This window comes from Megalobrama amblycephala, linkage group LG18 (genome assembly GCF_018812025.1).
Source record: "Megalobrama amblycephala isolate DHTTF-2021 linkage group LG18, ASM1881202v1, whole genome shotgun sequence".
In the NCBI taxonomy this organism is placed as follows: Eukaryota; Metazoa; Chordata; class Actinopteri; order Cypriniformes; family Xenocyprididae; genus Megalobrama; species Megalobrama amblycephala.
In genome coordinates this window covers 25538032-25563935 of record NC_063061.1, presented here as the reverse complement: position 1 = coordinate 25563935, position 25904 = coordinate 25538032, and the positions used below count along the sequence as shown (strand labels likewise).

Genomic DNA, 25904 nt, shown 5'->3' with positions numbered 1-25904 from the left:
TCTCTGACCTCACACACTGTGTAGTGAGGACGGCGTGTGAACGTGACGCACCTGACCGGCGCTCCTCGGCTCTGGGCCGGTTTCAGCAGGACCGTCACCGTGCTGTCCGTCTGGTTCAGCGGCGTCTCCTGCTCGTATCCCGGCATACGTGGAGCTGTTTATGATTGACAGATGACATATGAGCACACACACACACACACACACACACACACACACACACACGAGTCCTAAATAACTCAGAAGACATCACGGCTCTTACGTGAGATCTTGGTCGTGAACTCGGTGATGACGGGCAGCCCGTATCCTTTGACGGTGCTGGCTCTGATGGTGAAGGAGTACGTGGATCCGGGATAGAGGCCCATGAAGACGTGTGACGTCTCGTTACTGAGCTTCAGCACCTTCCCACTCTGATTGGCCAGTTTGAACTCGGGGTCGAAGGAGCTGACGGCCTTGTAGAAGATCTGAGGACACAATCACAGCAGCTGTGAGGATCACATGACAGAGAACCATGTGAAGGGAAGCTACGCCCACAGTGTGATCTCATTTGTCCACAGTCCAGCTGTGTAATGTTATAATATTATGAATATTTAATTTGAAATCAAAACTGACTCTATTTTCTTCATGTTCCTGGTCATATTGTGAACGATTCATCAGTGATGTGAACATTTTTGCATTTTCAACAATTTTGTGAACAGATTTACAGAATTTCATTAGTATTCCACCAAAATAAAAGCTTGAGGATGCGAAATATTAAAATTTGGGAGTTTGAAAGTGAATTATTTAGGACATAAATGTTAGTATTGTAACTTGTAGTGTGAAATTAAATTAATTTAATTATTTTATTATTAATTATTAATTATTTATAATTTTTTTATTTTACAGTACAATTGTAATTTACAACAATAATATATGTGTCATTTTTATAATTAGCTAAAACATAATAATAACTTTAAAAATAAATAACATAAATTAAATATTATTTCTCATTTATTCCTTTATTTTATTTATTTTTATACAATTATTATTTTACATTTTATTAATAACAATAATAATTCATTTGTTCATTTTATTATTATTATGATTAATAATAACAATAATAATAATATATTTGATAAATAAATATAATAAATTAATACATAAAATAATAATAAAAATAAATGAATGAATGAATGATTATATTATATTTATTCATATTATATTCATATTATATATATATATTTTAATTATTATATTACTATTAATATTAATATTTATTGTATTAATTTTTTTTATTTATTTTTAAATGAATAATAATAATTTTATATATAAATAAAATATATTAATAAATTAATTGTTATTATATAATTATATTTATTCATATTATATTCACATTCAATTATAATATTTATTTTTTAAAAGTATTATTATATTATTATTATTAATAATATGTAATGTATTAATCTATTTTATTTATTTTTAAATGAATAATAATAATTTTATATATTAAAAATATATTAATAAATTAATTGTTATTATATAATTATGTTTATTCATATTATATTCATATTAAATTATAATATGTATTTTTTAATTATTATTATATTATTATTATTAATAATATTTAATGTATTCATTTTATTTATTTTTAAATTAATAATAATAATAATTTTATATAAAAATGAAATACATTAATAAAAAAAATAAATAAATAAATAATTATTATTATTATTATTATTATTATTATTCAGTTTGATTAGGTTCCTAGTGAATGTGATGTGGACTGAGATTGAGTCAAAATAAAACACTTAAAAAAATTAAATATTTGATCTGTTTACCTGCATGTCATGTGACCACTAACCATCATCAGAGAACCGTGATCATGCCAATGTGTTGATAAATAATTGAAATATTAAGTTCAAGTAAATATTTTATGTCTAAGTCTCTCGGCTGACACAAACATTCATCAACGGCTGTTCTGCAGAAATCAAGTGTTTGTGTAAATCTTCCCTGCGACAGACGCACAAGATTCACAGCAATTATAATTCGCCTGGATGATGCAGGAAGCGTTTCTGCATATAATCTTTTATTATGATGGAGGAGAGCAGACGGGGAGCTTCACTTTTGTTCTCGTTCATTCTCTTCTGGTCTCTCCGGTCGAGCAGGAGACGAGAGACGCCCCGCGCTTCTAATATAACTTAATGAAAAGTAGCTGAGGGGCTTCATTTGAATAAATCATTCAGTTGCTAATGGGCGGCCCGGCTAATACCACTCCATTCTGATTCCAATTTAAAGCCACAAAGGGAACGGCGGCGGGAGTGGCGATTGGACTCATCAGGTGTGAAATACCAAGCGGCTCTTTGCTATTAGTCGAAGACAGGTAGATGGATAGACGGCCTTTATTGATCCCCACAGGGAAACTCGCGACCCCGGAATATCAAACCGCACAGAATATTCCTGATAAACAACAAATGCACAAACAATAATTCATGTGCAGCAGGAATGATGAATTATGCATGCGCAGGAATCACAGAACTCAGAAACGCAAGAGCTGAACCTGTGAAAGTCCAGCTGATAATAAGAGTTTACCTGTTTACAGGTGAAGTGTGTGTTTCTGAGCGCTACCAAATCATGTCTGCTTTCAAACACTCATCGACCACTGGTTGGCCAAACAGATAGCCCCGCCCCAAACACAAACTATTGGTTGAAAATGGAAAAGTTTAAATGAAAATGAGCCATTTTAAAGCTCCTAATGTTGTTTCTCGTCTCCTGCAGCAGGTTCACATTCATCAAAGGTCAAAAACACTTTAATGTTCTCATAATATCCACTGCAGCATCAGCTCTTTTCTCTCAGTGTCTGAAACGCTTTGTCTCTCTAAACCCCGCCCCTTTGAGAGCTGCTCTGCTGTGATTGGTCAGAAACCAAACGCTCATTATCATATCTGAATCTCAGCTCTGATACGAACAGTAACGATGGCGTCGGTTTCACCGTATCAATCTCAGCAGAAAACAGCGTCTTCTCGACACGAACGACACGAACCAAACTCTTCCAGTCTCTGACACAACTACAGTGATTGAGGGCGGGGCAGAGAGACGCTGTTCAGCCAATGAGCTGGCAGTATGCAAATTAGTTACATTGTTACATTGAAGTGAGACTGAATTACTGGCGACTCGTTTCAGTTCAGAATCGATTCTCTCTTTTATGAGACAAAAACTCATTTATCTTTGAAACTTTACATTCACAAACATCTTCATCACACACTGCAGGAACGGTAAAATCAGAAAAAGCAAAATAAAAACACACATGATGACTTTTATTGTGATGGCAGTCCTGCTCCATCATTACCATGTTTCTGAGCAAAAAGCACTTATCCCAGAATGCTGCGGGGCGACGCTCTGTCTGTGCCGTACGTCACTGCGCCAAACGACAAGAAACAAAAGCTCATCAGTGTGACAGGACACACACCTTCACGACGTCATGGGGCGACACGCGCGCGAGGCTCTAATGAGGCAGAGCGCTTTTGTTTGGTCCTTTTCCGCACAGATCACAGCCCTGACACTTCCTTACAGGCGAGCGCGATGACAGAATGTAATTTCATAACGTGAACGTGACAGCTTAATTGGTCGAATTTCCACAAATGAAGTTCTGCAACAATGACTCTTTTGAACGGCGCATTGTTCAGAGTTTCCCGGCGCAGAATGAGTCACACGCTTCTGAAATCATCACAAAACCCGAGCACACAATGAACCGTCGCTCCAAACGCACCGAATGCACTGAGTGCTTCAATAACGGAGCTCACAAACGCGTTCGCAACGCATTTCACTGCAGCGTGACGCACTTTGAGACTTTGAGGGCCGTAAGCGGATCTGAGAGAGAAATCGTCGCATTTTGTTTCAAAATAAAAATTAAGAAGTCATATATTAAGCTTTAAGATGTTTTGTATTGTGACATTTTCATGAAAATGACTTTTTGTGCATTACAGTAATGACAATTTGGGAGTAAAAAAAATGTCATGGAAAAATGCTAATCTTTCTTTTTTTTAAGTACAACATAATTTAGATTTTGCTGTGAGATTCATCTTTATGGTAACAAAAGGCAACCTATTTCACTTCCATAACATAATGCATTAGAAATTAAGGCACTGACGCTTCCATGAAGAACCTTTAACATCCATGGAATCTTTCCAACAGTCTTTATAGTGGAAAAACGTTCTTTAGATTGAAAAAATCATTCTTTGGGGAACCAGAAATGCTGCGAAAACCCACTTTTGGAGCCTTAATTTGTAAGACTGTAGTCAAACCTACAGATATTCAACAAGCCGTTTCCAATTTAAGAACAAGTTCTTCAATTTAGATGAATAATTATGAAGACGTTTTTCCCTATAGGAGTCAAAATCTGGGTAATAATGAAACAACAGTTTTAAAAAGTGATTTTTCACTATTATTTGCAACAGGATCTGCAATTTCATTGGTTTAAATAAACTTTGTCAATCGAACTGAAAAACTTTGCCGGATATTTTTTGTACACGAACAACCGATTCTGATTTGAATATTTTCAATAATTCTCTATTCTATCTTTGTTTCATAATTTTTGGATTGTTAAATGATCCAGTTTGACTGTCATATGCTGATGTAATATATATTTTAGTTTGATCTTCTCATTTCAGGCAATTATCAAAGTTTGATAAAACGTTGTTGCTTTTCCAATAAAAGATGATCATTTTTACATGATTTATCTCACTGAATGACCCTCAGCAGATCACAGTCGGATCAGGATCATGAATCCGGAGAGTCACTGCTGATTTCATGTTGTTTCCCGTAAAGGAAACATGTTTCCTCTCGCCCGTGATTTACCCACATTCCTGCAGCGTGAGCTTCCCGTGAGTCCATCGCTCCGGTATGTGCTTCTGTTTGTTATTCCAGTGCCCTACAAATCCTGGAGTCGTTCACTGAAACACCGAAATCGCTCTTCCTCAGATCACACTCGTTCAGAGACGTTCCTCATCTAGAGTCTAGAGACGCTCAGATCATATTCAGGAGACACATTTGAGATCTCTGGCTGTGGCTCTTTTGTTTTAATCGAATCTCAACCGTCCTGACCGGCGTTTAACTGCATCTGAAAGCGCCGGCTGGTAACAGATTGTGTTAACACGCTCGTTCGGATCTAAAGGTTATTAGTTTAGATTTATTAGTCAATTAAGAGCATGCCGTGAATGAAATACAGGCCTGTCGGCGGGCAGAAGATAAACGCTGAAGGTTGCGGGAATCGGGACTCACCTCGTACTGCTTGATTATGCCGTACGTCTGGAGCGGTTCTCTCCATCTGAGCGCGATCTTCTCCTCATACGTGCTTCCTTGGATGGACTCCAGCGGGACGGCGCCGGGCACTGCGAACGAACAAAAGACTGATTGATCAGAGACCGATATTGATTCGAAGAGACGCTGATGTATTCTGAATCAATATTCTCTTGTATTCAATACAGAACGACTATATTTTCAAAACGCCTTCATGTTTGAGGAGGATTATTCATCTATTCAGTCAAAAGGAATATGGAAGCGCTTGAGCAAACCAAGGCCTGTTTGAGGATCCTTGACCTCCGAACATCTCCAGAGAGCAAACTTCCTTCAGCCTTGACAGCAGCCTGTGTTTGAAACGTTCCTCGTGAAACACGCTGTTTAAATGGACCGCATTGTCTAGTAAAAATAACACGCACTTAACACGGAAACTTGACACGAACAACCATTTATAAATGCTAATGGAATGAAGTGCAGCACAGACGACCTCATCTCTGTGTGTTTTCATTGGCGTTATTAAAAAACTAATTCAAAAGACCAAGAAAATTTTATCAATTAACCTAGAATCATGTCCGAGGCTGCAGCCGAATCATACAAAAATACTGTTTTTTAATAAAAAAGTTTCATAAAAGATGTCAGTGTTTATTATATAACTTCATTTTCAGCAGCGTTTCATTAACAAACTATCAGCAGAAACACAAACTTCTTCACCGCAACCCGCCAAAATAAAACTTCGGTTTAGCTTGAAGAAATTTTGACAGAAATATATTGTACTGTAGAATGTACTTCTCAATCTAATAATAATAATAATAATAATAAATATATTAATAATTTTCTTTCATGTTTTAACTTTAAATCATAATTCCAGAAAAAGCAGACGGCACAATTTCTAAAAAAAAAGGAAAACATTTCATAGGGCATTATTACAGTAAAAATTAATTCATTTGATTTGAATTGACATGATTTTTGATTGTTAAAATTTAAGCAAACTATTAAAAAGATATACAGAAAAATTTTAAAAATATATATATATAAAACAGAATTTGGGGAAACTAAAACGAAATCTAAGAAAAAAATATATAACAGATTTCATAGGGCCTTATTACAGTAAAAATTAATTTATTAATGTTTTATGCATCAACTGATTTGAATTGACATGATTTTTGATTGTTAAAATTTAACAGATTTCATAGGGCCATAAAAAATTACATATTTAAAAAACTTAAAACATTTTTTGTTAAACTTTTAATAACTTGTTAAATTAAGTTTTCAATTAATTAGACATGCGTTTTTATTACTAAAATAGTAAAATAAAAAAAGTAAAAAAATAATAAAATGAATAAATAATTAAGGTGTTAATGTTTTATAAATTCAATTGATTAGACATGATTATTGCATTATTATATTTTGACTATTAAAATTCAGAAAAATGGATTTTGGGAAAAACAGAACAGAATTTGGGGAAAAAACGGATTTCACCGGGCCCTAAAAATTGAATTTTTGTTAAACTTTAAATAAATTGTTTTTCAGTTGTATAGGTTTCATGACATCAGTTAATTAAACAAACTTTTTGATTATTAAAACTTAATTAAACCATTAAAATGGAATCAAGACAAATTAAAACAGAATTTGGAAAAAAATAAAACAGAATTTGAGAAAAATTAAAACATTCAAAGGACCCTACTACAGTAAAAAAATAAATAAATAAATAAATAATTAATTAAGGTGTTAATGTTTTATGAATTCAATTGATTAGACATGATTATTGCATTATTATATTTTGATTATTAAAACTCAGAAAAATGGATTTTGGGAAAAATAGAACAGAATTTGCGGATTTCACCGGGCCCTAAAAATAAAATTTTTGTTAAACTTTAAATAAATTGTTTTTCAGTTGTATAGGTTTCATGATATCAGTTAATTAAACAAACTTTTTGATTATTAAAACTTAATTAAACCATTAAAATGGAATCAAGACCAATTAAAATGGGGAAAAACGAATGAATGAATGTGGCTGCACTGCAGTGAGCGACTGACCGTCCTCGTCGGTCAGCACCTGGAGCTCGTCGCTCTCCTTCACGCCCTCGCGGTTGCGCAGCAGCAGTCGGATGCTGACGTTGGTGTACGGCGGGAGGCTGCGGATGGTGTGCTGCGGAGACACGCTCAGGCTGTCGTAGCACACTTCCTCCCGCGTCTCCTCTTTCCCGTTGGCCGTGTAGCGGTACTGCACCGTCAGATTGTAGCTGTGGCATCGCGTCACGTTGTATCCGAACGGCTCCCAGCGGACCGTGAACTGCCTGGATTTGATGTCCACGACCTGGAGTCTCCGAGGGCCGTGCATGGGATCTGAAACAGGTGCAGTGTGGTTAAAAAAAGGGTCAAATGCAAGAAATACAAGTACAGGAAAACTGTGAAATATTATTCCAATGTAAATCAGTTGTTTTCTATGTGAATATATAGTAAATTGTAATTTATTCCTGTGATCAAAGCTGAATTTATTTGATTAAAAATACAGTAAAAATCACAAAATATTATTAGAATTTAAAACAGATGTTTTCTATGTGAATAAATAGTAAAGTGTAATTTATTCCTGTGATCAAATCTGAATTTATTTGATTAAAAATACAGTAAAAATCACAAAATATTATTAAAATGTAAATCAGCTGTTTTCTATGTGAATATATAGTAAATTGTAATTTATTCCTGTGATCAAAGCTGAATTTATTTGATTAAAAATACAGTAAAAATCACAAAATATTATTAGAATTTAAAACAGATGTTTTCTATGTGAATAAATAGTAAAGTGTAATTTATTCCTGTGATCAAAGCTGAATTTATTTGATTAAAAATACAGTAAAAATCAATAATTATTATTAGAATTTAAAACAGATGTTTTCTATGTGAATATATAGTAAAGTGTAATTTATTCCTGTGATCAAAGCTGAATTTATTTGATTAAAAATACAGTAAAAATCAATAATTATTATTAGAATTTAAAACAGATGTTTTCTATGTGAATATATAGTAAAGTGTAATTTATTCCTGTGATCAAAGCTGAATTTTCAGCATCATTACTCCAGTCTTCAGTGTCACATGATCCTTCAGAAATCATTCTGATATGATGATTTGATGCTCAAGAAACATTTATGATTATTATCAGGTGTGCTATAATTTATATTAAGTATATTCGAGTCTTCGAGGGTCGCGTACTGAATCTGAACATCATTGCATTTTGGTTAAAAATAAATATTAGGAAATTATATTTTGCTTAAAGCAAATGAAGCATTTTTGGAGCATTAAGATTATTTTCATGACAATGTATTTTTTATTTGAATGAGAACTAGATTTTTTTTTTTTATGCATTACAATAATGAGGATTTGGGGGTAAACCAACTTTTATGTTGGCTTGAGAAAGCCTATCCTGTTATGAAAAAAAACCCCGTCTTTGTGCAAAACAGTCTGATTTTGATTTTGCCATCATACATGACCCATTCATATGATTCACTCAGTTATCCTGATGGCAGCAATATAAAACACTTTTACACGAGCGAATGTAAATCAGTGCTGATCTGATGTCTTTCCTCCAGTCCAGTCCAGACCGGCTCAGCTCCAGCCCTAATGAAAGCTCCGGCTCCCTCAGGAACACCAGCTCTGGTAATGGGATCAATTTCCATTCCGGGCTCAATTTGAGCACCATTTCTGTGGGATTTCGCTCTACAGCTCTCACCGTTTCACAGGGGCTCTCGTTCGCACATCGGCTGCCATTACAGCGCCGGTCCGAAGCCCTGGAACAGGCAATCTGATGTTCCTGATGAGGAACCGAGGAGCTTAACCTGCTCCGGCGTTCCCACTTCAAAATGGTTTTTCCACAGACGTGAGCGATGGAGACGGGCTGACCGCACACAAAACTACTCGTACGGAAGTGTGCCCGTGAAGCAGAGGGAAGTGAAGCGAACGCTTATCTTTATTCCGTGCATGTGCGGCTGAAGATTAAAACAAGGGTTTGGAAACACCTTTTAATCAGCGCCTTGTAAGGAAACACTGGAGGCGAGAGTTCAAGTCTGATGTGCGTGAAGCGAGAGAGGTGGCATTAATCATTAAAACTGGCCATTCTGCTCAAAACAAGCCTCTCAATTACTCCTCAGTGCCGTCCACTCCAATTCAGCCTTAACAAGACAAAGACGGTGCGCTAAATGAGCCGAGAAGATGCACAGTTTTTACCAGCGTCCCTTTCAAACTTCCATTATCCTGAAGGAAACAGATTGCAGTTCATCTTTAACAAGCCTGAGATCAGATTATAATGTGATATCACGTCGCTCTATCTGGTAGTTAGATGATGGATTCCATTAAAAGCAGCTTGAGTTTTTGTACACAATGTACAATACGCTCACATTCATTCGCAGTGCAATAATCGAATCAGACGCGAGTGCCGCGGCTGCTTTTCTCTCAGTCGTTCTCTGGGAAAGTGAGCAATTTTATCCAAACAATGGGAGTAAAAGCGTCCTGTTCGTTCTGATGTGCATCACACAATAACCTGAGCGCCGCATCCTTGGACTCACGGCCGTTTCCATCACGGACTGAAGACGAACAGGTGCGGCGGACAATAGCCGTCTGTCCTCACCGTCCCCGTCTGAACTAGAGCACTATGGGATCGGCTGAGCAATACATGCATGATACACATTACTGCAAAATAAACCCTGTAATCCGTATTGCACAGTTAAAAAATGGATATGAAATATTGAGTGTAATTCGTCATGTTTAATTATGTGATATACATACTACTATACTATGAAATATTATTGCAATTTCAAATAGCTATGTGAATATACAATAGGGTCAATGACGGGTCCAAACGCCTTAATAATAATTAAAAACACAGATAATGTGTTTTAATTATATTTTCCTACATATTTTAAAGATTTTGAAGGGTCCAAAGGCCAATACAGCCATTTCATTTGTGATTAAAATATCTTAAAATGTAATAAACGTATATATTTTTTATTCTGGCATGATTTTATAACATCATATATCAACATAGTTGAAGTAGAAGTCGTTGCTTTGTTATGAGAAAGAATGTTCGGAAAAATTGAATTTCATTGATGTCATTCGGAGTAACCGATATAAAGGGACCATTTTGGATCAAGTCATGTGGTCATTATCATGTGACAGGATGTGATCACATGGTCATGAAGCAAAGTAACTAACTCTCTCTTAACCATTTGATAAATTCATGTTTTCACTTTCATCATACGCATGTCCCGAAACATCAGGTCATTCGGTGCAACCGCTATAAAACATGGAAAATGTTGCAATATTTTAAAAACTTGTGCTAAATATAAAATGTTTGATTGTGCTTTTGCTAGCTAGCTAGATATCAGCCTGTTAGCATCGATTGAAAATATCGTCATTCGGTAAAACCAAATTTTGGTTAAACCGAATGACTTTTTGGAGACAAATTTTGTCCATCTTGTAATAAATGACTAAATCAGTGTTAATCGATTATAAAAACCACATAATCTCACTGTTAACACTTAATAAAACTTCAAAATTAATTATATCTCCATTATGTTTTTTTAAAACCTTATTCGTCAATGACCCAAGTACTCATTATTCATCTGACCTTCTCAATAAAAAAAACAAAGTAGCCACACAACAAATATAATTTTTCCTTTCTGCGGTGTATTTAATGAGCAGCACATTTCTGTTCTTCAGTTCTCCAGGCCTGAGCATTGAAATGCTTTTCATTTCCACGTGCTGCACACAATAAACCAGCGTTTCCCGTGGCGTTCCACTCGTTTCCTCTGGAGTGCGATTGAGGACGAAAGCATCTGAGAGAGAGAGAACAATCTGAGCACTTTGGCGCTGCGCTATTGAAAAATATCTGGCACAGAAAGTAAAACTTCTAAATGAGAGCTTGATATTCTGCAAAGAAGGAAACCTAGTGATTTTCTTTTTCTCGGGTCGTGCTAAAAGCGCACGTGCTCAGGTGTGAGAAAGGGGTAATTGTGAACCGGATGAGATGAAACGGCTGGAACGAGGACAGCGGTCTCTGATTGAGCAGAGGGAAGTGCCACCTTTAACAGCGGAGGAACGAAACCCTGCTGATCCTGAAAGGGAATAATGAGATTCCGAGCATTAGAGCCGGAAACGACTGAAGAGAGCAGAACTGACCGGCACACGGGCCTTTTCCATTTCTCAAAGACAATGATGTCATCGATAAATCACACCATTACCATCGACTTAAACACTTTTGACTTTTGCTCAAAAAAAAAAGGGGGGGGCATTTTGGTAAAATACTGCAATTGTAATTTTATAATCATATGCGTGAATTAAAGCTTGATATAAATCCCAGACTAATCCTGCCTGAACGAGCAGCTCAACCTTGCCGTTAGGAGTAAAGCCATTTCCATACAAACAGAGTTTCAAACGCCTCCGTGAATCTGCGGCACAACAAAAGCCTGTTTTACATTCGCTTCATCGTATTCTGCTCTCCTGCATCTCCACTGAATCTTCCGTTGGAAAGACGACACTTCATCAACGTGATTCACACAAACAAACGTTGTGCATTATTTCATACTTAAGAGACATAAATATCGTTTAAATGAAAGGCTTTTTCTCAGATGAAGTCATTTCACTGTGTGTTTGTGTCTTTCACCTTCAATCTCCTGCTTTAACTCATTGATTACCTGCTGACATTCACTGAAAATACTATTAACAATCTATCGATTAACCCGAGCAGAGAGGAAAAACTCCAGCAGACAAATCACTCCTTTATTTACACACAGTGTGAGTGTGTTTAGGTGCTGATAAAGCAGACAGTTCTTGTGTTTCACTCGCCACTATAAACAAAATAACCCCGAGCAGACTGCGGCGGGAGAGATAAGACACACACACACACTGAAGTGAGCCATCTGCACTGTTTTAATACGCTCAACTCAGGTTCAGAATAACAGTAATATACTACTCAACTCATATGCAGTCTTGAGATATATCAGGTAATGATATAGAGACATATCGCACGACTACGAGTGTCATATTGCGTTTATACAACAGTTCGACGGCACATATGTGTAAGAAACAACAATGGTGTGTCTTAAAAAACATATTTCGTGAGGAACTACTTCCTTCCGCCACGGATTCAAACCTCAAGTTGACAATTTAGCAGATGAGCCCAAACCTCGTTACTAATTCTAAAACGCCACTTTAGATCTAGTAACACTGAGTTGCTTTATTGAAATTAAAAGCTATTATATGTAGAAGTATTATGTAAAATACTTTAAAGCTAAAAATATTATGTAGAGTATTATGAGAGAGAGATTGCATGAGTTTCAGGTCAATCGCATATTCATAATACACCGAGGAAGGCGATATCTTTGTCGTAGTATTCTTTCAACGGTTGTATTCATATAGTCTTATCTAGAGAAACCATTAGACATTTTCTGAAAAAAATAAACATTATATACTTTTTAACCACAAATGCTCGTCTTGCACTGCTCTGTGATGCTCCACGCATGACGTAATCATGTTGGAAAGGTCTTGGATGACATGGAGGAGAGTAAATTATCAGGACATTTTCATTCTGAACTGGTTCATTAACAGAACCTTTTTTTCCTCCAAACTTGATCATTAATTTAATAATCTAAAGAATCTTGGAAAGGTTTCATGGATGTTAAAATTTCTTCATGGAATCATTGATCCCAATAAATAATCTTTATTTTTCAGAGTGATCGTATAAATGCAGACATGAAACAAACACTAGTATTATTATCTTAAATTAACAAAAAAATTTTGTCGTTATTTTCTATCATTTCAGAGTCTTTAAAACACTGTGATTTCCACAAATCAAATAAATGTGAATGAAATCACAGAATCCAGTCATAAAAATAGAATTTAAATCTCATTTTTCCTCCAACTTCAAAATCATCCGACATCGTTGTTTTACCTTTTTTTGTAAAGGTTGTTTGTCTTAGTCTTTGACGTTCTCTTTGTAAACACTGGATTACGTCACGCGTGACCTTTCCAACATGATTACGTCATGCGTGGAGCATCACAGAGCAGTGCAAGACGAGCATTTGTGGTTAAAAAGTATATAATGTTTATTTTTTTAGAAAATGTCCGATGGTTTCTCTAGATGAGACTCTTATTCCTCGTCTGGGATCATGTAGAGCTCTTTGAAGCTGCACTGAAACTGACATTTGGACCTTCAACCCGTTGAACCCCAGTGAAGTCCACTATATGGAGAAAAATCCTGGAATGTTTTCCTTCATTTCTTTTCCACTGAAGAAAGATGAAATATCTTGGATGACATGGAGGAGAGTAAATTATCAGGAAATCTCCATTCAGAAGTGAACTAATCATGTTGGGTCTGGTCCTCCACCACTGACGCTCGCTATGAGAAATGCTGCAAGCAGAGATGATATTTAACATTATGCATAATTGTCTAGTACTTCCATTCATTTTCATATAACACATATAAGCTGCTATTTTCAGTGAGCTTCAGCACTTTCTGAATCGTTCGCTCAGGTTAGTCTTCCTGACGCTGACCACAGTTTCCTCTACAGACTCTTTATTCTCTGAGTGTTAAAGCCGCTTCGGGACGTCCCGTCGTGAAGCACGCCTCATATTTAAATCTCTGCTGAACTCTCAAACGGTGTATTTCTCCGTGACCTTCGGAAGCCATTTATCTGCACTGGAAACACCGAAGGACCTCCATAACGGCTCCAATCGCCAGCAGACCAATCAAAACCCTCCACGGGAAAACGGCTCGAGGAGTTTGACACGGCTCAGTCAGGGAAACGGAGGGTGAAGGGTCAAGGTCGAGCCTCAGAGGAAGACGGATGAATTTCATTAGCGTGTAAAGCCGAGGATGAGGCTCCTGCACCGACACCGTCCATAAACTCTGAAATAGGTGACAGGAACGCCGGCCGCTTTTACCCAGAACTCCTTGCTCATGGGAAACGACAGTGTGGTAAAAAATAATGGCCTCTAAAGTTAAACTCAAGATAGATGCGACCAGATACTAATAAAACACCGTGCATGTGGTCAATTCAGCAGCTTTTACCGTCACTAGAGAGTCATAGAAATCCAGCGGCGTGTGTGTGTCGGGTTTGGGTTCATTGATATTCCCTCCACTAGTTTCATTCCCCATGAGTCCTGCTCAAAGCGTTCAAATAATTCTAATTGACATTTAGATGTCAACTATCAATGCCTAGCGAAGGCTTGACATTTAAATAACGCCAGCGTTATCATTGTCACATTATTGCCTTCCACCGGTCATCTGTCCTCATTAGATTCGTCGCTCGAAACTCACCTGACACTGCGTACGGTCCTATATGTAAAACAATAATAATAATTCTGACGTCTCAATGTCTGATGAGAGCCGGATGGGGGAGAGAATAAAAGCATTAGTCCCGCATGAAGGGGAACAAATTGAGCGTAGCTGAAGAGAAACGCTTTTCCTTCTGGAGGTGAGAGAGAGAGACAGACACAAATCATCATGCTATCAGCGTCTCCTTCTTCTTCAGAGAATCTGTTACTGATCCGACAGCAAGACTTGTTTTAAGTTTCTTCTTTTCAATCAATAAACCATGTGTTTCTTCTGTGAGGAGAAACCCTGACAAAGCAGTAGACTACCGTTCCTTTAAACAAATCTCTTTTGCTCACCAAGCAACCAAACATACAGTAAAATTGTGAAATATTATTACCATTTAAAATAACTATTTTCCATTTGAATATATATTATGATACAATTTATTCCTGTGATGCAAAGCTGAATTTTTAGCAGCCATTTATTGCATCCCTACCAATAAAGGTATTTATTTATATTTTGTATATATATATATATATATTTATTTATTTTTATATATTTAGTTACATAAATAATAAATACATTTTAAAAATGTAATTAAAACAATAAGGAGCAAAGTAAGTGCAGACCTGATAGCACAGCCAATCATTAAGGGACAATTTGCATAACTCATTATATTCAAGGTTTTGCTGTGAATATTGCATTAATTTAATTTATTAAAATGTTTTAGTAAAACAATATCTGTATATAAATATTGCTGTTTATGTTATATTGGTGTGTATAAATAAATATAATTAAGATGAGTTAATTTAGGGAAAATAAATAAGTTAATATGATGAGTTAATTTAGGGAAAATAAATGTGTAAATATGATAATAAATCAATAAATATGACCAGTTAATTTAAGAAAAATAAATATGCAAATATTATAATAAATAAGTATGATGAGTTTATTTATTTGGGGAAAATAAATATGCAAATATTTAAATAAATAAATAAATAAATAAATAAATAAGATGTGTTTATTTAAGGGAATAATAAATAATATTATAATAAATAAATAAGTAAATAAGTTAATTTAAGGAAAATAAATATGAAGATATTATAATAAATACGTATGATGAGTTCATTTGGGGAAAATAAATATGCAAACATTATAATAAATAAATAAATATGGTGCGTTTATTTAAGGGAATAATAAATAATGTTATAATAAATACATAAATAAGTTAATTTAAAGAAAATAAATATGCAGATATTATAATAAATATGTATGATGAGTTCATTTGGGGAAGATGTAAATATTATAATAAATAAGTATGATGAGTTCATTTATTTGGGGAAAATAAATATGCAAATATTTAAATAAATAAATAAGAAAGATGTGTTTATTTAAGGGAATAATAAATAATATTATAATAAATAAATAAGTAAATAAGTTAATTTAAGGAAAATAAATATGCAGATATTATAATAAACAAGTATGATGAGATCATTTGGGGAAAATAAATATGTAAATATTATAATAAATAAATAAATATTATGCGTTTATTTAAGGGAATAATAAATAATGTTATAATAAATACATAAATAAGTTAATTTAAAGAAAATAAATATGCAGATATTATAACAAATATGTATGATGAGTTCATTTGGGGAAGATGTAAATATTATAATAAATAAGTATGATGAGTTTATTTATTTGGGGAAAATAAATATGCAAATATTTCAATAAATTAAATAAATTAAATAAAAAAAATTAAATAAATAAAATAAATAAATAAATAAATAAATAAATAAGATGTGTTTATTTAAGGGAATAATAAATAATATTATAATAAATAAATAAGTAAATAAGTTAATTTAAGGAAAATAAATATGCAGATATTATAATAAACAAGTACGATGAGATCATTTGGGGAAAATAAATATGTAAATATTATAATAAATAAATAAATAAATATTATGTGTTTATTTAAGGGAATAACAAATAATATTATAATAAGTAAATAAATAAGTTAATTTAAAGAAAATAAATATGTAGATATTATAATAAATATGTATGATGAGTTCATTTGGGGAAAATAAATATGTAAATATTATAATAAATAAATAAATATTATGTGTTTATTTAAGGGAATAATAAATAATGTTATAATAAATAAATTAATTAATTAATTTAAAGAAAATAAATATGCAGATATTATAATAAATATGTATGATGAGTTCATTTGGGGAAGATGTAAATATTATAATACATAAATAAATATGATGAGTTCAATTAAGGATAATAAATATGTAAATATGTTAAATATATAAATATGATGAGTTAATTTAGGAGAAAACTGTGAAAACACGACTTGACTGTTTTAAGCAGATTTTTGACTTCCTCTGATTGAAACTTTCATGTGAAGGTCAAAGCAGAACGTGACGCTGATGTTCAGAGGAGCGTCTGCTGCTTCTGATCAAGACAAACCGTCTGTGAGACGCTGGGACGGGACGTGAGCAGAGACACGGAGCTCTCACCTGCGCATCTCACCTGACTCGACGCTGTGCAGTCCAGTGAGGAGCCGCCAATGCTGAACTCTTTCATAAAAATAAGGGAATATGAAGAGATGCAATATAAAAGAGCAATATCAAAAGCAACAAAAGAAGCAGTGCGGAGCTGGAGAGCGTGTTTCATGTCTACGCCGAAGCGTCGAGTGTCCCCGGTGTGCCATTCACGTCTGTTTCAGAGAACAGAAAGGCAGAACGCCAAAGAACAACTCGAAGAATCACGGCTTTATTGTTTTTGAAAAATCCCTCGGTGGTGAGAAGCGAGACGCGCGGACGGATTTCTGCAATATCAACAAACCCATCTGGGTAATGGCACTGCTTTCATCCTTATCAAAGCTCTTTTCATATCGGCTGGAAGTGGAGCAATAATGACAGCTTTTGAAAACCGACAATCAAAACTCAATTACTCTACCCAGAGTGCACTTGTGCACAAAAGATGGCGCTCCGCTCGAGCTCGCCGGGCGTTTCTGGCAGAGCGAGATCCGCTCTTATAACATGCGGCCTTTCCGTCGTGAAACTCGCTGACGCATCTGCATCCGATTGTTGACGTGATCCGTTTCAATGCTCAGAAAATCACGCCTGATTCAGCCTCATTCACCGGCTTCCTGCATCCCTGTGAGATGATGTCATCGGCCGAGAGAAGATCTGAGCTGTTAGCCTTCATCACAGCGATGATCCGAGGTCAAAACCACAGTGAGGATGTGACGGAGCGTCTGTTCAAATGACACGGAAGCTGTGCTTCAATCTGACGCCGTTTCGCTTGAACACACGGAAACATCGCGAGCACACGTCAGCATCACTCACCGGTGACGTCCACTAACTCACAGCAACACCAGTGATTCATTTACAAGTCCAGAGCAGCACAGGGGGATTGTGGGAGAATGAGTTTTAGCCCTGAGGGATCTGGCTTATCTGCTTCAGAGGCAGGAGGACCTTGACGGTATCAAGACGTCCCTGAAGAAATGTTTCCCCCTCAAACCCTCTCAGGAAAACACACTGATTTGAGTTGCGTGTCAAACACGCTGTATGAAACTCACCAGCTGAACCTGAGAGTATGAAACATGTGACATTCCTCCGGTCAGTGATCTGTGCGGGCAGCAGCTCGAGTCACATGACCAGAACGGAGCGCGTCTGAAGTTCAGAAATCTGACCAACGCCCTTATTGTGTTACACACAAAATATCAGGTTAAAAACATCTGCAACCTTAATATAATATAATATACTATACTATAATATAATATAATATAATATAATATAATATAATATAATATAATATAATATAATATAATATAATATAATATAATATAATATAATATAACATAACTAGGGTGAGAAAATGGTGACCAGAAGTGGACAGTAACGAAGTACATTTACTTGAGTATTATTTTTTTCTGGAAACTTTGTACTTTAACTTCACTACATTTGAAACACAAATATCGTACTTTGTACTCCACTACATTTCTGTCAAGGTCCTTGAGTAGAAAATAGTTACATTAGTCAGGAGATGATTTTTCTTCTTCTCTAAAACATGATTGGTTTTTTGCAGGTGACAGAGATTTGGTTGTTTTAACCCAGCGAATGGGTTGTTTTGACCCAGCAGTTGGGTTGTTTTGACCCAGCGAATGGGTTGTTTTGACCCAGCGATCGGGTTGTTTTGACCCAGCGGTCGGGTTGTTTTGACCCAGCGGTTGGGTTGTTTTGACCCAGCAAATGGGTTGTTTTGACCCAGCGATCGGGTTGTTTTGACCCAGCGGTTGGGTTGTTTTGACCCAGCGAATGGGCTGTTTTGACCAAGCGGTTGGGTTGTTTTGACCCAGCGGTTGGGTTGTTTTAACCCAGTGAATGGGCTGTTTTGACCCAGCGATCGAATTGTTTTGACCCAGCGGTTGGGTTGTTTTGACCCAGCAAATGGGCTGTATTGACTCAGTGATTCAGTTTTTTTGACCCAGCGGTTGGGTTGTTTTGACCCAGCAAATGGGCTGTTTTGACCCAGCGATTGGGTTGTTTTGACTCAGCGATTGGGTTGTTTTGACTCAGCGATTGTGTTGTTTTGACCCAGGGATTGGGTTGTTTTGACTCAGCAATTGGGTTATTTTGACTCAGCGATTGGGTTGTTTTGACCTAGCGATTGGGTTGTTTTGACCCAGCGAATAGGTTGTTTTGACCCAGCGAATGGGTTGTTTTGACCCAGCGAATAGGTTGTTTTGACTCAGCGATTGGGTTGTTTTGACCCAGCGAATAGGTTGTTTTGACTCAGCGATTGGGTTGTTTTGACCCAGCGAATAGGTTGTTTTGACTCAGCGATTGGGTTGTTTTGACCCAGCGAATAGGTTGTTTTGACTCAGCGATTGGGTTGTTTTGACCCAGCGAATAGGTTGTTTTGACTCAGCGATTGGGTTGTTTTGACTCAGCGATTGGGTTGTTTTGACCCAGCGAATAGGTTGTTTTGACCCAGCGAATAGGTTGTTTTGACCCAGCGAATAGGTTGTTTTGACTCAGCGATTGGGTTGTTTTGACCCAGCGAATAGGTTGTTTTGAACCAGCGAATGGGCTGTTTTGAGCCAGCGGTTGGGTTGTTTTGACCCAGCGAATAGGTTGTTTTGACCCAGCGAATGGGTTGTTTTGACCCAGCGAATGGGTTGTTTTGACTCAGAGGATGGGTTGTTTTGACCCAGATGTTGGGTTGTTTTGACCCAGCGATTGGGTTGTTTTGACCCAGTGACTGGGTTGTTTTGACCCATTGAATGCGTTGTTTGGTGACAGAATTTACATTTTTTGCAGATCCAAAACTTTTCCACTAACCACAGTCACTCTAGGATTTTAATTGCACTCAAGAACACGTCGTTCATTTAGGAAGTGAGGCGTGTTCGGCGCTCGGGTTACTCTCGCGTGAAGCTGCCCGGAGCGCTGGAGCTTTCCGCAGGGAGAGGAAGGAAGGACTCCGGAGTAATGCCCTACTTCAGGGATAAAAGGCAGGTTTACTCTATTTACTGCGCTGCTCATGTAAAATGGATTATAAAGAGCTGCTAAAATATGCAGGTCCACACGCTCTGAAAACAGACGCTGATCATGTTTGATTCACTGCAGCTCCTGTAAGATCACTATCAGAAGGCAGAATAAAAGTCTTGATGATTATAAAAAAAATGAGAAGATCTGATATGAGTGGAGGAGGAGTTGCTGCTACAGTACGCAAGCTATAAGGAAAAACACACAAAACAACACACACACACACACACACACACACACACACACTAAACCTAAACCAAAAGTAGTGCGCAAACAGATGTGAACGATAAACATCATGACAGACTGAGACTGCAGAGACTGAACTGAACCGTGGATGGGAATGTCCCGGGACTGTGTGTGCAAAGAACATAAACAATCTGCTTGAGTTTCATCTCATTTTGACTCCATCTATTTATCCGTATCTGGGGCTTTTTGTCAGGATAAATAATGGCATAACGCTCAAGTCACAAGTGCAGAAGATGAGTTTGTCAGCCTTCATTTGTCCGGCGGCAGCAGCTATTGTGTCACAGATGCAGAGCAGCACACATGGGACACGCACCAGCAGAAAGAACAGGAAATTGCATCGCCTGTTCAATAGGCCAATGAGATTAGACAGGGAGAGGGAATTACCATAGAAATGATGTTTCAGGCCTAAAACTGAGGCCTTCTGGGAGAAAAAACAACTGGGAAGAAATAGGAAAAGGCATTTCTACTCTATTAACGAAATGCAGAGCTTATTTACACACGTCTGTCGTCTGCGCTTCTCTTAACGTTCAGATTTTGACATTCCCGGCACAGATTTGACACATCACACAAACTAATTATGGAAAATAAGAAAACACAAGGTGTGATGACACTCGCTCACGCCAACATTCCCAATGTTCAGACATCTACGGAGAGAACTATATTTGTGTTTGAATTGCATTTCCATGCATTTGTATCACACAGTTTTAACATAAACAAATGAATAATCTTAATATGATGCATATTTATTTGTCTCAGAAAATCATGGCATAGTTTATTATTAGTTTAAAATCTGGGAAAGGGTTAGGGTTGATCTGTAGTTTAAGACACTGGAAATGGTATTCTACAGAAACTTTGCATATTGTGTGCATAATATAAATGTACGTATCCAGTACATAAGCTATACACCCTACAGAAAGAGCAGTATGATATTCTGAAAGAGGACAAACTGTTCTGTGACAGCAGGAAGAAGGGAACAGGAAACTCCTGGAGAACAGAGACAGTCAGATCCTCTGTCATTTGCTCTCTCTTTCTCTCCAGACTCGTACGTCAGAAGCACTTGGCTAGCAGAGCATGCGAATGCGACGCCGTAATTGACAAATTCTGACGGGCAGCGGAGTGGCGCGCTCCCACAGCGCCGGGCGCGAGCCGACGGATACCATCTCCACAAAGTGACAAGTGTGTGACAGGACTCTAAACCCAACGCCGGCTCTTCTCTAATGACCTTCCGCAGCGGCCCGTGGCTCGTCTCATGTGCATTTGCACCCTGAACACGCTACAATCTGTCTGCACAACAATTTATGGAAGTTCAAGCGCGGTTGTTTTCTTGGAGCCGCTGATAAGTGTTGCAGAATCTGCGTCGTTCCTCTTTCTCTGGTGCTTCCTCCGCCGGGATCATTTTTCTTGTGTCGTTCTGAAGGTGACTTTCAAGAGTGTTTTTTTTACCTCCGTACAGTCAGGGCTGTGAGAGATTTAGTTTTTCATTTCCAGCGGGATCAACGCGTTTAATTTTCCTGTTGGGAGAAGCGAAGCACAGAGGAGGAGAGAACGCTTACGACACTCGTCCTTCTGACGGCTCTACCATCAAACACACACCAGACTTTGACTTTCACTTCTTTATGACTCAAACACACAGAACAAAACCTGCTCACTTTCTTCAGCTTCTGAAAGAAACATTTTAAAGAAAAATTCATATTGTGCTGTATATCAATAGATAGAACAACAAACAGACGGATGGACGGATAGATAGGGTTAGGGTTAGATAGATGGGTAGATGGTTGGATGGATGGATTGATAGATGGATGGATGGATGGATGGATGGATGGATGGAAGGTAGGTAGATGGATGATTGGATGGATGGATGGTTGGATGGATGGATGGATGGATGGATTGATAGATGGTAGATGGATGGATGGATGGATGGATGGATGGATTGATAGATGGTAGATGGATGGATGGATGGATGGATGGATGGATGGATGGATGGATGGTAGATGGATGGATGATGATGGTAGATGGATGGATGGATGGATGGATGGATGGTAGATGGATGGATGGATGGATGGATGGATGGATGGTAGATGGATGGATGATGATGGTAGATGGATGGATGGATGGATGGATGGTAGATGGATGGATGATGATGGTAGATGGATGGATGGATGGATAGTAGATGGATGGATGGATGGATGGATGGATGGTAGATGGATGATGGATGGATGGTAGATGATAGATGGATGATTGGATGGATGGATGGATGGATGGATGGATGGATGGATGGATGGATGGATGGATTGGTAGATGGGTAGATGGATGGATGGATGATGGATGGAAGATGGATGGATTGGTAGATGGATGGTTAGATGGATGGATGGATGATGGATGGAAGATGGATGGATGGATGGATTGGTAGATGGGTAGATGGATGGATGGATGATGGATGGAAGATGGATGGATTGGTAGATGGATGGTTAGATGGATGGATGGATGATGGATGGAAGATGGATGGATGGATGGATTGGTAGATGGGTAGATGGATGGATGGATGATGGATGGATGATGGATGGATGGATGGATTGGTAGATGGGTAGATGGATGGATGGATGATGGATGGAAGATGGATGGATTGGTAGATGGATGGTTAGATGGATGGATGGATGATGGATGGAAGATGGATGGATGGATGGATTGGTAGATGGGTAGATGGATGGATGGATGATGGATGGAAGGATGATGGATGGAGGATGGAAGATGGATGGATGGATGGTGGATGGAAGATGGATGGATGGATGGAGGGATGTTTGGATGGATGGATGCATGGATTGGTAGATGGATGGATTGTTAGATGAATAGATAGATAGATAGATAGATAGATAGATAGATAGATAGATAGATAGATAGATCTTTTATCTTTTTTTGGCCGGGCAGTGTATATCAAAAGTCTATATATAATATATTAAAGGATTTATATATAATTTAAAAATGTATAAATAAATAAATGATTTATAATTGAAAAGCTGAGAGGAGCTCAGAGAGAGACGATTTCAGGAGAACAGAGCGTGAAAATCAGACGTGTAAAGAGAAGAGGATACGAAGAAACTGAAAGAGAAACTGAACAAAGAGCAGAAATGAAGAAGTTCAGCGAGGAAGAAGAAACTGTTAAAGAGAAAACTGAGGGATTGTGGGAGTGAAGAAGATCATGAGGAACACACGGATACTGCACCACTGATGTAACTCAAGATAAACGGGAAACGAGACTCGCTTCATTCACACGAATCACCTGAGCTGAGTTCAGCGTGTCACCTGAGCACAGGTGTGTGTGGTCAACAGGTGGCGCTGCTGCAGGTATGAGTGCTATGTTTACTATGCTGAGGTCACATGAATTAACCTGAGGAGTCCAGGGCACGCAGCGGCACGCATGAAGACCATATCGCCCCTTCAAAGAGCCGCTCTTCTCTTTCAACAGCACACATGATCTACTGCCGCTCTGCTTTACTCCCGCTGAGATCTGAAGATTCCACAGGCTCCCGTTCACTCGCAGTCAAAACAGAGACGCAGCTCCGATTACGACACAACACTGAATACTACAGATACCATTGACAAAAACACTACCGTGGTGATACTACGGTACACTATCATACACACACACACACACATGACGAAAACAAACATAGAATTTGGTGCAGAATCTCACTCATACTCATCTGTCTCTGTTAGAAGCCACCGATCAGGGCAAATACATGCAAATGACCGGACAAGTGAATTTAATGAAATGATAATTTATGTAAATGCAATTTTGCTGTTCCACTCTTCATCGCCCCGAGCATCTCTCAGCTGATTGGCTGATGAATCCTGTGATGCGCTAATGGGCAGTTAGAGCACAGGCTAATGGAAAAGCGATTAGCTTGGTGTGGGAGCGTCACGCGGTAACCTGCGCGGTGCTACAATCACAACAGTCACTGGAAATGAGAGTCATTGCACCTGTTTAATTACTGTGATAATTGCATGTCGTTTGCTCGGGGCCCGGGGGGTCCTGCACCATGTTGCTAATGTGCCCGGCGCTTTGACAAACCCTTAATAACGCTAATGTTTCCTGCGCCATTAGAAGAGAAACACGGCTCCCTCCAGGTGCGGCACACTGGCCGGTCCGTGTGTCAGCGGCGCTCAGACTGTGTGAGGATGAATCATGTAAACAACAACAAACAACAGAGTGCTAATTTAGCTTTAGCCTCCTCGTGAGACCAACATCACAACAGAAGCTCCATCAAGGCAAACGAGCTACATCTGTGCTGACGATGCTTAAATGACAGCAAACTGTAGTGATTCACTAATGACCTGGTCACATGACTCACATGAATGAATCTCAATGCACTGAACTCTATGGAGCGAATCATCAAGATACAATTGCTGCGTCTCATTTTGAAGGCTGCGTCCTCCAGAGGTCGCATTTGAAGGCTGTATATGTCATCAAGGCAGTCTCATTTAAAAAATGTAACCGTTAGATTGCAAAGTTAAAATTAAATTAGAGTATTTTTCACCTCATGAGGAATAACAGTCAATTTTATTACAGTTACTTTTCTTAAAAAAGACATCCTTGATGAAGTATGCAGCCTTCAAACATAACCTCCGGAGGACGTGGCTTCCGAAATGAGACACAGCTAATGATAATCAAGGACTCGAGTTACAAACAGGTCAAGGGTTGAAACTAGTGTTGGGGAGTGAGTAACTAACTAACTGACTAACTAAATCTTACTAAAACTAACTAACTAAAACTAACAAACTACCAAACTAAGACTAACTAATTAAAACTAACTAACTAACTAACTAAAACTAACAAACTAAACCTAACTAACAAACTAACAAACTAAAACTAACTAAAACAAACTAAAACTAACAAACTAAAACTAAAACAAAAACAAACTAAAATTAAATAACTAACTAACTTAAACTTAATAAACTAAATAACTAAAACTAACTAAAACTAACAAACTAAAACTAACAAACTAAAACTAAAACTAAAACAAACTAAAACTAACTAAATAACTAACTAACTAACTTAAACTTAATAAACTAAATAACTAAAACTAACTAACTAAAACTAACAAACTAAAACAAACTAAAACAAACTAAAACTAACTAACTAAAACTAACTAAAACTAACTAACTAAAACTAACTAACAAACAAACAAACTAAAACTAACTAAAACAAACTAAAACTAACTAAAACTAACAAAAACTAACAAACTAAAACTAACTAACTAAAACTAACTAAATAACTAACTAAATTTAGTTACTTAATAAACTAAATAACTAAAACTAACTAACTTAAACTTAATAAACTAAATAACTAAAACTAACTAACTTAAACTTAATAAACTAAATAACTAAAACTAACTTAAACTTAATAATCTAAATAACTAACTAACTTAAACTTAATAATCTAAATAACTAACTAACTTAAACTTAATAAACTAAATAACTAAAACTAACTAAAACTAACAAACTAAAACTAACAAAAACTA

The 25904-nt window shown here is 37.0% G+C and overlaps 1 protein-coding gene across 18 annotated transcripts in view; it reads right to left on the bottom strand.

Annotated features, from left to right (window-relative positions):
* ptprma (protein tyrosine phosphatase receptor type Ma) overlaps positions 1–25904 on the bottom strand; it is a 191172-nt gene that overhangs the window by 77993 nt on the left and 87275 nt on the right. For all 18 annotated transcript variants that reach the window (XM_048165369.1, XM_048165371.1, XM_048165375.1 and 15 more), the window contains exons 8-11: positions 7309–7617; positions 5254–5363; positions 260–461; positions 52–154 (exon numbers count right to left, since the gene is read on the bottom strand). In XM_048165369.1, the coding sequence (XP_048021326.1) occupies positions 52–154; positions 260–461; positions 5254–5363; positions 7309–7617 (724 nt within the window). The remainder of the gene's footprint in view (positions 1–51; positions 155–259; positions 462–5253; positions 5364–7308; positions 7618–25904) is intronic.